This window comes from Platichthys flesus, chromosome 9 (genome assembly GCF_949316205.1).
Source record: "Platichthys flesus chromosome 9, fPlaFle2.1, whole genome shotgun sequence".
NCBI lineage: Eukaryota > Metazoa > Chordata > Actinopteri > Pleuronectiformes > Pleuronectidae > Platichthys > Platichthys flesus.
In genome coordinates this window covers 18,501,861-18,517,952 of record NC_084953.1, presented here as the reverse complement: position 1 = coordinate 18,517,952, position 16,092 = coordinate 18,501,861, and the positions used below count along the sequence as shown (strand labels likewise).

The window sequence follows — 16,092 nt, the reverse complement described above, 5'->3', positions numbered from 1 at the left end:
TCCTTCCAAATCTGACATTCAGACACCAAGATGTGGACAACTGAACGTGACAAATTCACATTTAGAAAAGAGTATTTCAAAACTATGATTATGATAATGAAAAATAATAAGCGAGAAGCTGCACAGTTCAATTTGAATGAATGATGTTGTCAACGTGCAGCTGGGGGACAGAATGAGAAGAAATTAGCCAGTGGACCACATGAGATAAGGCGTGTTAAATCTGTGCATGGCTAAGAGGCTGCTTCTTTTAGGCAAGATTATGATTGACTTATTATTGCACACACGCACACACACACACACACACACACACACACACACACACACACACACACACACACACAGACACACAAACACACACACGCACAAGCTCAAGCACACGCACACACACATTACATTAGAGATCCTCATATCTAGACAACTCTCTATCGATGAAGGAATAAGACGGGAGGGCAACACCTGGTGACGTCACCGCTATAGCCAAAAAATACACGCATGTTAACTCACGCACTCAAACACACACACACAGCACGTGTGAGAGTGTCCCAGAGCTGCAGTGTGAGCGCGCATGGAGAGGGAGGGCGCGCAGAGCGAGCCAGCATCTCCACAGCGCAGCAGAGCCAGAGTGTCAGAGCTGAGTGAGCGCAGAGGAGAGAAGGACGCACTTCCCACAGTTCTCCGGAGAGAGGAACACACTGGCTGCTGGACGGCGAGGCGCTTCAGACCCACCCGCACTCACACAGAGCACCGGCAAGGACACATGTGACCGGGGGCGAGAAGATTCCGAGGAGACACCAATCCAGGATATTGCGCAGGTCATGACATTTGTTTGGAAACTAACGAAACAACGCGCTCCGCTGGAGACATGTAATTCCCAAAGATGAGTCACCAAGGGGATGATCGACATCGCTCAGTGGTTCCGTGGACCTCTCTGGCGGGACAGCGTCCGTTCAGCCGCATGATTGTCACCCACAGAGCAACGCGCGTCTTTCGGTCACCTTCTGAAACGATGCCTTGTGGCGACGTGCGCGGCGCGCCAGAGTGCGTGTGAGTGACTGACCGATAGTCTTCCTGAGAGAGAGCGAGAGAAAGAGAGGCTGGATATATTCAGCAGCCAGGCTTCCAGGCAGCAAAAGCCACACACCCAGAGAAGCCGCCTAGCCTCTCTCCCAGCTCCGCACACCCATGCAGGATGCCCGGGGAGCGCCGGGGAGTCCTGGTCCAGCTCAGCCGGAGTTCATGACGCGCTGGGCGGCCTCGTCATGCGTCTCTTGCCTGAGCCCAGCGCCCAATCCCTCCGGCTCCTCTTCCTCTTCATCTTCGTGATGGGGGTGGCCCCCTCGCCGGTCCTCACAGCCGGCTGCCCGGACAGATGCGTGTGCGACGACCAGCTGGTGGTCCAGTGCGCCGGGCAGGAACTCACCCAGTTCCCCAATGACCTGCCCCTGGCCACCCGGCAGCTCATCATCTCCAACAACCGCATCGGGGAGCTGCCGGCGCTGCAGCTCAACTACCTGTCCGACCTGGTCTACCTGGACTGCAGCAACAACTCTCTGACCGAGATCTCCGAGTCCACCTTCGGGAACTTGCGCAAACTCGCCTACCTGGACCTGTCTTTTAACACGCTGCTGCAGATCGAGGACCGGACTTTCGGGCCCCTGGCGTCTCTGGTGATGCTCCGGCTGACGGATAACCCGAGTTTGAGCGAGGTCCACTCGGACGCCTTCTCGGAGAACATGGCTCTGCAGGTGCTGGATGTGAGCCGCAACAACCTGACGGCTCTCAACATCAGCAGCCTCATCGCCCTGCCCGCGCTGCGCTCCCTGGGCCTCAGCGGGAACCCCTGGAGGTGCGACTGTGACACGGAGGACCTGTGCCTGTGGGTGCAGATAGAGGGCTTCAAGTTCCAAGGTGAGCGTGGATGTGGTCCAGCACACAGAACACCTATACACAAGAACCTTTAGGGTGATGTTAACTGTCAAAAACATACAACAGATTACAATTCAAACTTGCTCTGTCTGTGGCATCATCACACCCTGCCTCTGCCCCTCACCTTTGAGCCCACACTGTTTCCCTGATCAGCTGGCAGAGCTGGTCCTCCTCCGGGTGCTCTCTGGTTTGCTTGGCTCTAGAAGTGGGATTTTCAGTTTCCTGGCAAGTTATCAAAGAGTTGCTGCATGTGTTAAGCGTATGAGCCAAGACTCCAAGGTCCTCTCATCTGTTATTGGTCAGTTTAGCCCCTGATGGCGGTGGTGGGGCACTTACTGCACTATTGCTCTTCTTTTATGTTGTGGTTGCGTATGTACATGCAAACTTCCACGTGCACGCCCCCAGTGCACAGATGCCGGGTCAGATGCAGTTTATCTCTCGGAGGCAGGCACACACACACACTCAGACGCTGCTAATGGTTTGACCTCAGAGTCAGGGCAATCTGGAGATTTCGTTTCCCTGCTCCGCTCTGCAACACAATCCCCTTAAACTGCCCTTCACGTCTAAATAATGTCTCAAGTTGACCACAACAGATTAACAGACTTGTGTTACTCCTGAAAAGCAGCAGCCACGGCTATTCAGTAAATAAAGGGGGATTGAATTAAACTCCCCACAAATGGGCTCAGTGACCTTCTCAAAGATGATTAGCCAAATTGATCTTAACCCATAAGTGTTTACTGCTCAGCAAGTGGACGGGGTTATATCTTATAACAACATTGTCTTTCTTATATTAGGCGTGTGTGTCAGTGTAAATACGATTGACCTCACTGCATTGACTTGATGAGGGAGGGTCCTGAAGGCAGAGACAATGCGAGGATGATTGTGTCCTGTTTTACCTGTTTTTTTCTGGCTAGCCCCTCATGCACACACAAACACACAAACACACACACACACACACACACACACACACACAAACCTAATTCTAACCCTAACCCAAAAACCAAGTCTTAACCCTTAAGCACAAGCCAAAATCTCCTCATAACGTCAAAATGTCCTCACAACGATGGTATTGAACCAAAATTGTCCCTCATAGACACACACACACACACACAAAGTCTTGTATGAGCATACATTCAGGAACAAAACATGCACCTGGGCGTACTGGTGCTCTCGCCATTGATGCTTTGGCCCTTCAGTCCAGATGGTTAATGATGGTGCTTGAAAAAGCTGGACGCTCCCATTTAGGATTGTGTGTGTGTGTGTGAGAGAGAGAGAGACTGACTCACCCCACTTAGGTGTATGTGAGTCAGCATGTGATCCGCAGGTTAGGAGAGCCTCTAAGGCTGCTGGGCCTTTTAGGAAACAGGGATTAAGGGATGAGGACCTTGAAGGCCACTTGAAGACAGAAACTCGGCAAACACATACATACACTCCAAACCTTGCACATACACACACTCACACATACTTAATTTACACGCTCTGCTATTCCCCCCCACTAAGAAGCCCGTCCTCGCGCAAACACATCTCTGTAGAATAATTCAGACACACACTCAAAAAAGAGACTTTTGAAAAAGTGCCACCGCAGTGAGAGCACAGAACACCCACAGACGAGCCACTGTGCATTCAACATGCTCGCTGCTGTGCTGGTGTCAATCCCAGCAAATGAAATTACAGTTACATTTTTTTCCACTCTTAACTTTAAAAGTTATAAATATGACCAGAGGAGTTTAAACTCTACTATGTCGGGATCACACATCACAAGCAACACACAATCTCTCTCAGTCTGATGAATCACATATTGATATGGCTCCCATAAAAAACCACAGCATCCAGTTTAACAGAGAGAATGGGGTCAACGCGTGTGTGTGTGTTTGTGTGTGTTTGTGTGTGTGTGTGCGTGTGTGTGGTCATGAATGCCCTTCAATCTGACTTCAGGGCTATGAGTCTAATGTACAGAGATTCGTGCTGTCGCTATCTCTCAGCGTGAAGATGAATCAGGTGCAAGTGTGTCAGTGTGTGTGTGTGTGTGTGTGTGTGTGTGTGTGTATGAATTTTAATTGCAACATTGCTTGTAAAAGAAAAATCCTGAAATAATCCTGATTCATTTCTGTTTCCTTCATTCTGGTCTTTTACCAGCTTTTAGTTGTGTTGGTAACTTGGCCTCTGTTTAAGTAAGTCCCTCAGTTTGTTTATGTGTCAGACGTGTCACTGATAAACACTGACCTGACCTGACTCTGGGAGTCACTCAAGTCAAGTGTAGCTTCAGGAATCAGAATCAGAAAACCTCCCCGGAAATTGTTGCAATTGCACAACACACATGAGAAATCGGAGGTAAATTTATAAAAACATTAAAACTAATATAATAAAGTAATATTATTTAAATACAAAGTAAGTAAATAGAAAAAAAGGAAAATAATTGTAGTGAGGTTCCCGGTTGGGGGGGGGGGGGGGGGGATACATTATACTTTTTAATAATCACTTTATTTAACATTGGAAGATGACGATGAACTTTTCACTGTTTTCCTCAGGGAAGGATTCCTGGATCTTGTTGAACATTTTTTGCATATTTAGGGAGCTGTGTGTGGGTTCAATTTGGTGCAGCTTGATTGAATGTGAGGTGACTCTTGGGCTTTGGCGAAGGTATATCCTCTCTACTGAGTGCCATTCTAGTTTGTAATTGTGATGACATCATATCAAAGTAAAAGTAATTTTCTCTGAAAAGTTAATATCGCTTAATCCGTATCTACATTGTATGAATATACTCCAAAAACATTTAACTTTCCTATCCCCCACACCTAAATATTCTCCATCATTTCTCAGTACTTGGGGAATACACCTACATTTCCCCTCTTGTCGTAATGGAATCTCAGCTTGTCGAGCGACCTGCTGTATTCGCTCTAGGTCAATTTTGACAAGTGGCACAGCTACATACAACAGAATTTAAGTGGCTTGTCCCTGGCTGGCAGAGCTGGTGATGTGGTGGCTCCAGTTGTTGAGGGGAAAGTATTTCTGGCTGCTCGTCAGTGCCCCGCACAGGCTCCTCGGGCAGAGGGCCAAGGCAGAGCCACACACAGGGCACGTTTAAAATATTCATAATAACAGAAAGAGGAACAGAGGCATAAAGGGTTCAATGAGGGGAGGACAAAAAAAACGGATAAAAGAAAGAACAAAAGAAAGAAATATGTCAGGTTGTCATAGCAATTGAAATTTGATATGTCATTCATGAAATTAATCTTTGACTACTCGAGAGATGAGACGAGAAAACTAAAATATTGTGACGGAGTAGAAGAATAGAGAAAAACTGGGCAAACAGATTAGGACGCACTTTGGATGCATAGAGCTAAAAGAAAGAACCGACAGACCAATTACCAATCGTCTATGCCCCAGATCTGTCACTCAAATCCATTAAAACATTTATTATGACAAGAAGCCATCTATTCAATTTAATTCAGGTAGGCAATCTTTTATTTATCAGCTGGAACTATTTCTCCGACCCATCTGGTGCGGAGCAGCATATCCAATTCAACTTGCCCACTGCTGTAGTGGAGTTTGTATATATTTTTATGTCTCAGAGCAACCTTGAAAACCAAGACTGATGGGATGCTTGTGTGGGTGTGTTTGTGATGTGATCACCTGAGGCGCAGAGGGTGTGAGTCTGCGTGCATGTGTGTGTGTGTGTGACCGACCAATATACAAGCCAAGAGAGCGAAATTGGAAGAGAGGGGAGAGATGACAGAGCAAAAATGAGGGAAATGGAAGGATGTAGAAGAAGGAGGACCTGGACTGATAAAGGCTGAAGGGAAGAAGTGGAGGGAGAATAAATGTTAATGTGTCCAGAGTGGGAATGAAAAGTGGGAGGTGATAAAGTGAGCATGACTGATAAGACAGAGCGATAGAGGTAAAAGGAGGAAGAGAGAGCTACTGCTATCTGACCTTCACTCTCCCTCTCTCTCTCTCTCTCTCTCGCTCTCTCTCCGTCTCTGCTCATCCTCCTCTCATGAGGAGAAATGATGGAAAGGAGGATGGTGGTAATCTGACTAATGCCGTATTCGAGAGGAAAGGAGTGTGAAGGCGTGTGTTATTCAGCCGAGTGGATGTGATGGAGAAAAGGTCAGCTATTCTTAGTCTTTGCCAATCCTGGTATGATGCGTTTAGCGCGCTAAACGGCGAGCTATTTAAGCTTCACTGTGAGAGAAGGAGCCGGAATGTTTCACATGCACATTTTTGGACATTTGCAACAGAGCGTCTGAATCTTTACTTTTTGGATGGAAATTGGAGTGGATGGAGTTCTTCCAATGTCTTCATGTCAAACCCAGTGCAGTTGTATGCCGCCAGCAAACTGTGCAGTTTAAGTGTACATACATTTTGATCTCCACACTCATGAGGTCACCATGACATTTACCATTGACTATGCAATCTTAGCAATTCAGTTTTATTTAAGTTCTATTGACAAAGGGTCAAAGAAATCCGCTAAAGTCAGATTTGAGATATTATGCTCAAAAGGCCAACAACACGATTTGTCAAGTCAACACGACCTTTAACCTTCAAGCACCGAAATCCGCCTGTCTGTCTTCCATGCCAAATTTGAAAGGTTTCTCTCAAGGTGTTCTTAAGATAACATTCACAGGGCAAAAAAATACTTTTGTGAGGTAACTGTGACCTTTGACCTTCAAATTTTAATCAGTTTATCCATGAAATTCCCTCAAGGTGTTCTTGACATATCGCGTTCAGAGGGACAGAACCTCATAATCCTTTACCCAGGACCACCAACATGAAATCGTTTCATCCTTGAGTTCAACTGAACGTTTGTACCAGATTTAAAGAAATTCCCTCTAGGAGTTCTTGAGATATACAACAACAGCCTGAAAACATAATGCTTCTGGCCACTGGCTGTAGCTGGTGTGGAGACATGATAAAAATTAATCTGCTCACTGTCAGCACTGGTCTCAAGCTCACAATATATGACTAAATCTTTACATCAAAGATAAAAGCTGCAACAACCAATTAATAACGGAGAGAAATCTGAAGCACTTAAACATTATTATTACAGAGTAACTGATCTGAAAATACCCTTAAAACGAGACAAAACTCTTTGTCAAAATCTGTAGAATAAAAAAATCTAAATTTGTAAGGGCCTCTGAGAATAAGCGTTCTGTCTCGTATTCAAACTCAAAATGTATTCATATCCTTTAACAACAATTAACATTTTATTCATGTGTAAATGTTGCTCAGCCTTGGTGTCTAAATAACTTTTCAACCTTTGTTTAACAGTTACACATGTCCCAGGTCTGTGAACTTTACATCTGCAAAACACCAAACCAATGCTCGCTGCTGTAAAATCTATTTTAAGAACATTTGGTACATTACCTTATTTTCAATTTTTAAGTTCAGAAATGTACATAATGTAATTCATGGCAATCACACAGTTTACATATTGTTTTCTGCTCCTTAGTTTACACCTGGAGCTAAATAATATGGTACACCTTACATGCCTGTGAAATGAGTGATTTGGAATATTAGAGCAGCGCTATTACCTCAAATATAATACGTTTATGGAATTATAATACGTTTATGAATTAACACAGGCAAAGCTTCCCCCGTATTTTATGTCTGTAACCTGCTTCCACAGGGAGGTCAGAGGTCAAGGTCAGCTGCAGCTGCAGACTGTGCACAGGAGCTGGTAGGGACTAAGAATCGTGTGTAGGGAACATTACTATCGCTAAAGTGTCAAGTGTGGTTGTCTGGTTGGACGATGATTTCCTTGTATGGTTTTATATATATATATATATATGATAACATTGTGAATTTTAAATCGAAGGCTGTTTCAGTGATGGGGGGATGAAGAGGGACTGCTTGTGTCTGCAGCTTCCACCTCCCCCTCTATGACACCACAACCATACTGATTACCATATGCATTGGCACAATTAATCTGCTTATAAATAGCTCTGTTCCCAGTTCACAGGACAGGCTCTCTGCCCCGCAGGTTAATACCTCACGGTTCTGATTATCTGTGTGTGCGTGAACATACTGTGGACATACTGTACACGTGTATGAATGTGTGTCAAATGTATAAATTATACTTGGTTTTTGATACGCGTTAAACCGCAGGCGTCTCTCATCTTGTGTTCTCAGTCATGCTGCACACTGGAAAACACAAACTGTTATTCCTCCGCTCACAGCTCTTTAAGCATCTTGCAGCAGCAGCGCGAAGAGAACAAGTCAGAGGAAAACAGAGTGAAGTTCATAAAAGAGTCAGCGACGTTTTTCGCAGGCGTCTCGCTCGTACACTAGCCGCTCAGGCTGTGAGGTGATGAGCCTCGCTCTCTGTCAGCGTGTCACTGCCAAGCTCGGAAACCATCCAGCGGATGATTTGACACGGAGACTGTATCAGCCAGTCGCAGCGTCAACCACTGCCACACACACACAAACACATGCACGCATTCTCCTTTGATCAAATAGAACATTAAAGTGCCCATTCACATTTCCTGGGAAGCTTTTATTTTGGATCTACGGTTTGAGTGTGTAGTGCAGTGTGTGTGGTATAGTATAGTGTGTGTATTGTGTGTGTGTGTGCTGATGTTGCCTCAGTATCTGTATGCCAGGCACTGCAGAAACAAGACAGGTCTCAGCACAGTATAAATACAGCAACACAACAATTACAGTATAACAATAGCAGTATAATAGCCACAATATAACAACTACAGTGTAACAATAATACAACAAATTCTGCATTACAGTTACAGTTTAACAGCTACATTATCACAACTACAGTTTAACAGCTACAGCACAATAACTACAGTATAACATATATAATATAACAGCTATATTATAACAACTACAGCAAAACTACAGTATATTCACAACAGTTTAACAACTACAGTGTAATAACTATGGAGTAACAGCTACAGTATAAAAACCACAGTATAAGTATAAAAACTGCAGTTTTACAACTACAGCAATATATCTGCAGTATACCAGCTACAGTATAACATCTACATTATTACAACTACAGTGTAACAACTGCAGTACAGCAACTACAGCATATCAACCACAGCATATCAACTGTGGTATGACAAAAACAGTAAAACAGCAGACCAGGAGGAGATGTTTGTTGTCATAGGTTTATGTCGTCTTGTCCAGACCGGGCCAGCTCAGCATTAGACAGCAGAGTTGGATCTGTTCATGCTGCAGGATTCCCCAGCTCGTGATTATTTAAGGGGGAGAAATATGGCCAGTGCAGCGCAGCAAACCTGCGAAACACTGTGGATACCTCAGGGCTGCAGCAGCTGTCCTGAAACTGCTGGGAATTAGACTGCACCTTCAAACTTATCTGCAGACAACAAGAGGACACACATCACTCCTCACTGTCTCCCCCCTTGTGTCACCCTTTCTCTCTGGGTCAGAATCTGAAAATGATCTCGTGGTCTAGATCCTGGGGAAATCGTCTACTTCGACAGGATCATATTTCGGTCAGACAACTCAGTTCAAATGTTTATTGCAACTTTAGACCTTTTTAGTGGTTGGCGTCTAGGCTCTGGCTTAATCCCTCCCCCAGATATGATAACATAGATATGATGGCAGTGATGAGCAAATATTTATAACCCCCCCGTCGGAGCCTATAGGTGGATGATGGGGTGGAGGGGCTGAAGCTTAAATAGGGTGGGTGAGTATTATGGGTGATTGTGAGGTATGTCACATGATTTATGTCACCTGATTGGAGCAGCGCAGCTCGAGTCGGCTGCCTGAACCAGCTCGCAAGCATCGCTCCATTATGAGTGCTGCACAAGACGTTTATTAGTAGTTTTAATTCCAAGTGGCATAAGTGTTCGAGTGAGTTAAAATAAGGCAGCTCAAGTTGGCCACTTCTCACCAGAACACTGTCTAGACTCTCAAATCCAAATGTTTGGGCTCTTTAAGACAATATTTAAATGATTTTCAAAGTGCCCTAAAAGCAGCCACACAAAATAATTTACTGAGGAGGTTTTTCCCTTACATTACATGTCACTTTTTTTTTTTTTTTTTTTCTCTCTCCTTAGCCCAGAGAGTCCAGACTGGACTTGATGAAAAAACACCAGTACCTTTAATTTAGATGGAGTGATTCCCTGCAGGAAATTTGAATTTCTTAAATGTCGGGCCTTCAATATTGACGTTAGGGTATTATCACTTCATCTGCCCTCAATAAAAGGGCCTGCGAGTACATAATTAAAGACAAGGCTCTGGGAGAGAAACAGGGCCGGTGGATAAACAGGAACAAACACCGAAAATGTCAAGGGCATTCTGGCAGAGTGACGGGTAAGTGGTTTTCCAGCCCGAGTGTTGAGACGAGCGAGAAAACACTGAGCGACAAAAGAAACAGGCGGTGAACAGAGAGTGAACAGGCAGTGAATCTTCTCGGTTTCCACCTTTTCCTGTGTTCCCCAGTGAAGCTCAAATGATTTTCTGTTATCTCTGATTAGAGGAGGCCGTCGCAAGTTGTCTCCATTTGCAGTAGGAACACTTCAGGGGATTTTCTTCTCGTAACGAAGGAAAACAAACGTTATATCTTTTATATCATCCTTTATCGTCCGACAAAACTTGGTTTGGCCAATGGGCCTGAATCACGCCAATTTAAATTCAGTGTGTTTGATAAACTAAATTCCCCGAATTAAAGCCACACTATGCAACTTTTGAGAGAAAAGATGAAACTGTTGTTGTCGTACAAGTACATACAAATTCCAAAGATGTAAAGCACCCCTTTAATAATTCGAATACTTGAGCCAAATGTGATATTCAATGTTTATATGAAGTTTATGGCAGCCCATTAAATATTTATAAACTTTAGGTAAATAAAGGGATCGTTCACCCAAAAGTGAAAACTCATTCATTATCTACTCAACACTATGATGATGGGGGGGGGGGGGGGGGGGGGGGTGTTCAGGGGGAAACAATGTTGCAGTCAAATCCAATAAAATGTTTGTAACTGGGGATATCAAATATATTCAAAGGAAAGAAAAACAAAAGGAAAAAAAAACAAATGAAAGGCGATGACTGAAATCGCTGCCAATGCTGTGTTTTCTCTCCTATTTATCGAGACCAAATAAGACATTTGATTTGATGAAAGGCTTAGACAGATAGGGCTAGAACTGGAAGGGAGCTCAGAGAGTGCAAACATCAGCCAAGGCCAACACCTTATCTCGCCATGTTAGAGAAAGAGTACAAATATCCTGATCCAGATGTGCACTAAAATGTGATGAGTTTTTCCCAGACCCATTATTCAACAAAAAACAAAAAAAAACTTTATACCACTCTGCCCCACAGAGAGTTGAATTAAACAACGTTTCTATACAGAGTGGACTCTTCTTCCCTCACCCAAATCACATCCATCTACAATGATTTGTGGTTTTTGCATACTTCCGCTTAGTATCAAACAAACGCAGCTGAAAACATAGCGCCTTTGGCAGAGGTAACCAGAGGTGTATTCAGAGAGTGCCCCACCTCTACATGTTAAAGATTCATGGTTCATCTGTTGCTACTGCTGAATAACCGTAGTAATCTTAGCACAAAGATACAGACAGCTAACTGTTCAACTCACTGTAATACTGTACTGGGTGTAGTCGTGACCTGTTACCACATATTCTGTACACACACAGGACCAGGTCAACACCGTCTCAATCGACTGTGTCAGACATGACAACAGCCTCAGCTCAATTGATCACCTGAAGTCTGAGGAAAGAAAAGAACCTGGTGAGGTGATCGATAAGTTTGTATTGATCGTTAACTTTATCCGACCCCTGCAGACACAGTAAGTTGTGAATATTTTCATCTGCAGGGATGTAAAACCTTAACAAACAGAGTATTTTCAACCCTTAAGCTGCTTTCAGATATCATATTTTCCCAAAATATTCTGGATTATGTTAAAACACAAATGTCCCAGTCAGTTGCTCTTGATTTTTTCTGGGAAATGTTTTGACCACCTGGTCAAATGTCTAGAAAATGTCCGATTGAGCCCATGTGGGATACAGCAGGAAAATTCACAGCGAGTGAGTGCAGGGGCGTGTTGATGACAATGATGAACACCCAGGGATGAAAAAGAGGAGTCAGATGCACAGAAAAATGTCACCTTGGAAAGACAAAGGGATACGAGCCGACGCCGGTGTCGATGACTTTTTCCTGTTGTTGTGAAATTTATCTGACCGAGACGACAGGGGCGGATCTGGGAGTGGGGCCAGGGGAGCACTCATTGGCTCTTGAGTTACCCCTGTCTTGTCGGTATTCTGTAGAAAAAAGTCACTTATGAACAATAATAACAATAAATCTTTGTTCAAAGCTACAGAGCTGACAGTAAACAAGGAATGACTTGAATGACCAATTACTGAATCGGAAGCGGAAGCATGAATGACAAAGAGTCCTGCGACACAGTTGCAGAATCATGTGCCGGCCTTCACTCTCAAGCAGCCGTAACGTGAAGGAGAAGAGTTGTGTTTGTGGAAAAGCAGGGAGGGCAGCAGTAGACCATGTAGCGGCCGAGCACCGCTATTCTCAAGCGCGCCCCCGCCCGGCTGTTCAGAACCGCATTTCTCCGCACCGGTCAGTCGGTCATAGAGTGTTAGGGTTGCCATTTGTTCACTTTATTGCGCACGCTCCAGACATTTAAAGAATAAAGCATAGACTTCAGAATGAGGGCACATAATCGTGTTCTGAAATTGTCCAAAATAATTGTGATTATGATTTTTTCCATAATCGAGCAACCCCATGTGTACCAATACCTTGGTTTCACAGGGCTTGTTTCATGTCAGACCTTTTTTATATTTATGAACTAAAACTGCTGCTGCTGCCGTTGTGAAGCTCGTGTATAAAAAGTATAGATCATATCAGACTATCCTCACCATCCGTCCTCCATACCTCATTCTCATGTTCAGACCTTTGGCTTGATCAGTAGATGAGTGCTGTTTAATTAACACTGTTAACAGCAATAACCCATCAGTGGACAGGACTGCAGCCAAATGCACTTCTCTCCTTTGCCCCATCTCTCATCCTCCAAGGCCAAACTCACTTCCTCTGTGCACTCCTTTGGTTCTGTGCACGGAAATATTTCTGAGCTGTGTGGTTGAGGTCTTATCACTCCCATTGTTTCCAGCTTGAAGAAAAAAAAAGAAAAAACATCCTTTATTTTTTGCAGCGCCCATATAAGCATTGGGGAAAGGTGAGAGAAGAGGAGCAAGGGAATTAGCTGCACTGGTAACGAGAGATGAAGTCGGACGGACGGATGGAAACCACACATGCCGCCTTCCTCTTGTCTCCGATCGCACCATTGGACACATTCAAAGCAAGGCTCAATCCTCCCCCCCCCCCCCCCCCTCCACACACACACACACACCACAAGCACAACCCCCACCCCTCACCCTGCTTCTCTTTTTAACAATCTGCCGTCTCACTAATTAATGTACGTGAGGGTACTGTATATGCTAATGCTGCAAAGTCACTGTGGTAGGATGACAACACGCAGCAGGGCATGTCGAGCTCTGCTGCATTGATGTTTTGTTTTTTTTAGCAATAAGCTGGATCCCTGCTCCAACTCTGAGCTTTATTGTACTTCTGATCCTCTGTGTGGTCGACAGTCGGACAGGCGGATTTTCAAATTCCTCAATATTAACGGCAGAAATGTTGTCGTCTCCTTATTTCAGAGCTGCTGCAATGTTTTGTTAGTGTATAATGATGAATCGGGGGGAGGGCTGATGTGTCAGAGGCCTGCACTTACGTGTGCGTGCGCATGCATGTGTGTGTGCACAGCATAATAATGCTGCCATGTCCTAGACACCAAAGACCTACATTACTTAGAGGAAATCTATAATGTCTCTTGGGATCTTTAATCGCAAAGGTTATCACTGCATTTGTTACAACATGTGTTTGTGTGTGCAGGTGTATGTGTGTGTTGGGGAGGGGGGGGGGGACTCCTTGCTTTGTTGTTGTTCACCTTTTTCTCCAGAGTAATTCTGTTTTTTCCCTCATCTCCCCCCGATACTCTGCCCTTCATCTTTGACCACACACACTGATTATTCTCTGTCCCTACGCTCTTTTATGGCTAAATCTTTCCTCATTAATCTCTGCTCTCCTTACTTATCTGCCCTCTCTTCTCTCCTTCACGTCCAGACGAAGGCCAGACAGTTTGCCACAGTCCCCCAGAGCTGGCGGGCCAGCGGTTGGCGGAGGTCGGCATGCAGCTGCGGGCAGACTGCCACCAGGGCCTGGGCTACTGGGACTACCTCTTCTTCATTGCCATCGGCTTTGTCATCTTCTCAGCTGGCACGGTGTCGGCGTGGGTGATGGGGGTCCTCATGGTGCTTTACGAGCGCTACAGCAAGCGGAAGAGCGAGGAGCTGGACAGCGACGATGAGGACGATAGAGGAGGGATGAGCGGGGGAGGATGTGGAGGAAGTGGAGGATGTGGGAACCAGGGGAATGGGGACCTGATCAAGCCTGGCATGCAGGTGTGACATACTGATGTGAATCATCATAAGAACAGGAGGAGAGACACGACGAGGACGAGGAACCAGAAGTGATGAGAGGACTTTGAGACCAAAGGCTCTGCAATGAACCAAGATCAAGGTCTCTCTTTGTAACAGATATGGCAGTTTGCGCTCTGTAATATCAGAAAGAAAGGGTTTGTGTGTGTGTGTGTGTGTGTGTGCGTGTGTGTTTGTTTGTTTGTGTGTGTGTGTGTGTGAGAGAGAGACAGACAGACAGACAGAGACAGCAATAAGGATGACTATGCCTTCACTTCAGGACTACAGAATGACCTCTGAGATTATTGAGAGCAATAACCCCACAAGACACAGACACACACACACACTCACACACACACACACAAACACACACACACACACACACACACACACACACACACAGGCACTGTCCATCTCAGCACAGATACTCTGGAGCTGGATTCCCTGAGTAGGCGGATGTACCTGCATACTATGTGAAGTGCTCTTGAAAAACTCTGTAAATGATGAGTAGTATAAGGTACGTTATGTGAACCACACGCACACATGTCACGCAGAGACATCCATGCAAAATACATGAGACCATATTGGGGGGTCACAAAGAGAATGATGCCTTGGCTCGACTATAATAAAAAGGGAAACTTAGTAAATATCAGAATTAAAATGTGTTTCTTTCCCTGAACTCACTTGAAATAGTGTGAAATAGTCACTGTTGCCTCTTATAGACAGAATCTGCAGAAAAAAAGTTAAAGTAAATTTTAGGTCATAACAAATAGAACAATGACAAATATTGTGAATGTAAGTCTCAGAATCGACAACTATGAACAAATATAACCTCACAGTTTGGAGACTCGGTGGTCTGAGTGAGCTGCGAGAGGGATCCACACGTTACCTTTCACGTTTAAAGGCCCCATGTGGAGTTGTAGAACACCAGTGGCGTTATGGGACAATGGTTTGGTGAGTAGGTCCCTTCTTTATTTGTATTCTGTGCCTTACTGGTACACATACGTCTGAGACGGTACTGGTTTTATGCTTTTACACTGATTGACAGTTGCAGGAGGTAATTCATTAAAGGAGACATATTGTGCTCATATTCAGGTTCATAATTTGGGGTAATTATTTGACTGTTTATTTGCTCTAATGTTTAGAAAATTCGTCACTTTCCTCATGGGGGCCGATCACACAGAGACGTGGTGCAACAGGCACAGCTGCTTCAAAAACACTGTGGAAAAGCTAAGGGGAAAAAACATTCCTTGTTCCTCATAATACTACCACTACTACATACTGCTAATATTACTCTTTCATTTGTATTTGCTACTGCTCTGTCGATTGGGCACCAAAACAGGAAGTGGTACAATAGTTAGGCTGGCCTCTCGCCGGGGACGAATGCGACATCGAAGAGCATTCCTTGTGCTCAAAAGTGGAAAATATTCTCTGTGTCTCCCATCCCTTTAAGGCTGTCCTCCCAGTAAAGCCCAGTCTGCTCTGATGGGCCAGCTAACCCACTCTATTGTGATTGGTCATCCACATGTAGGACAATGTCGTCCTCCGCTCTCACTTTACCTCGCTTTGTTAGGAGAGATGCCTGACTAGCTTCAGGAACAGTGTTTTCTGTGGAGGAGAGAAACTCCCTTCTCTGTTGACTTTTAGCTTTTCCACTTTACGACAAACTGAAAAAAGCACCATA

General features: G+C 44.8%; 1 protein-coding gene across 1 annotated transcript; it reads left to right on the top strand.

The window, feature by feature from the left end:
• The first annotated feature begins 710 nt into the window (after nt 1-710).
• On the top strand, nt 711-15,476 carry LOC133960949 (leucine-rich repeat-containing protein 52-like). Its single transcript, XM_062395841.1, has 2 exons — nt 711-1,908; nt 14,056-15,476. The coding sequence occupies exons 1-2, from the start codon at nt 1,260-1,262 to the stop codon at nt 14,397-14,399; spliced, it is 993 nt and encodes a 330-aa protein (XP_062251825.1). The 5' UTR covers nt 711-1,259; the 3' UTR covers nt 14,400-15,476.
• The last annotated feature ends 616 nt before the right edge of the window (nt 15,477-16,092 follow it).

Bases quoted from the DNA above. Each gene is read 5' to 3' on its own strand.
- LOC133960949 (XM_062395841.1), top strand. From the start codon at position 1,260: ATGCGTCTCTTGCCTGAGCCCAGCGCCCAATCCCTCCGGCTCCTCTTC. The intron at 1,909-14,055 runs GTGAGCGTGGAT...CTTCACGTCCAG, and splicing joins AGAGGGCTTCAAGTTCCAAG to ACGAAGGCCAGACAGTTTGC.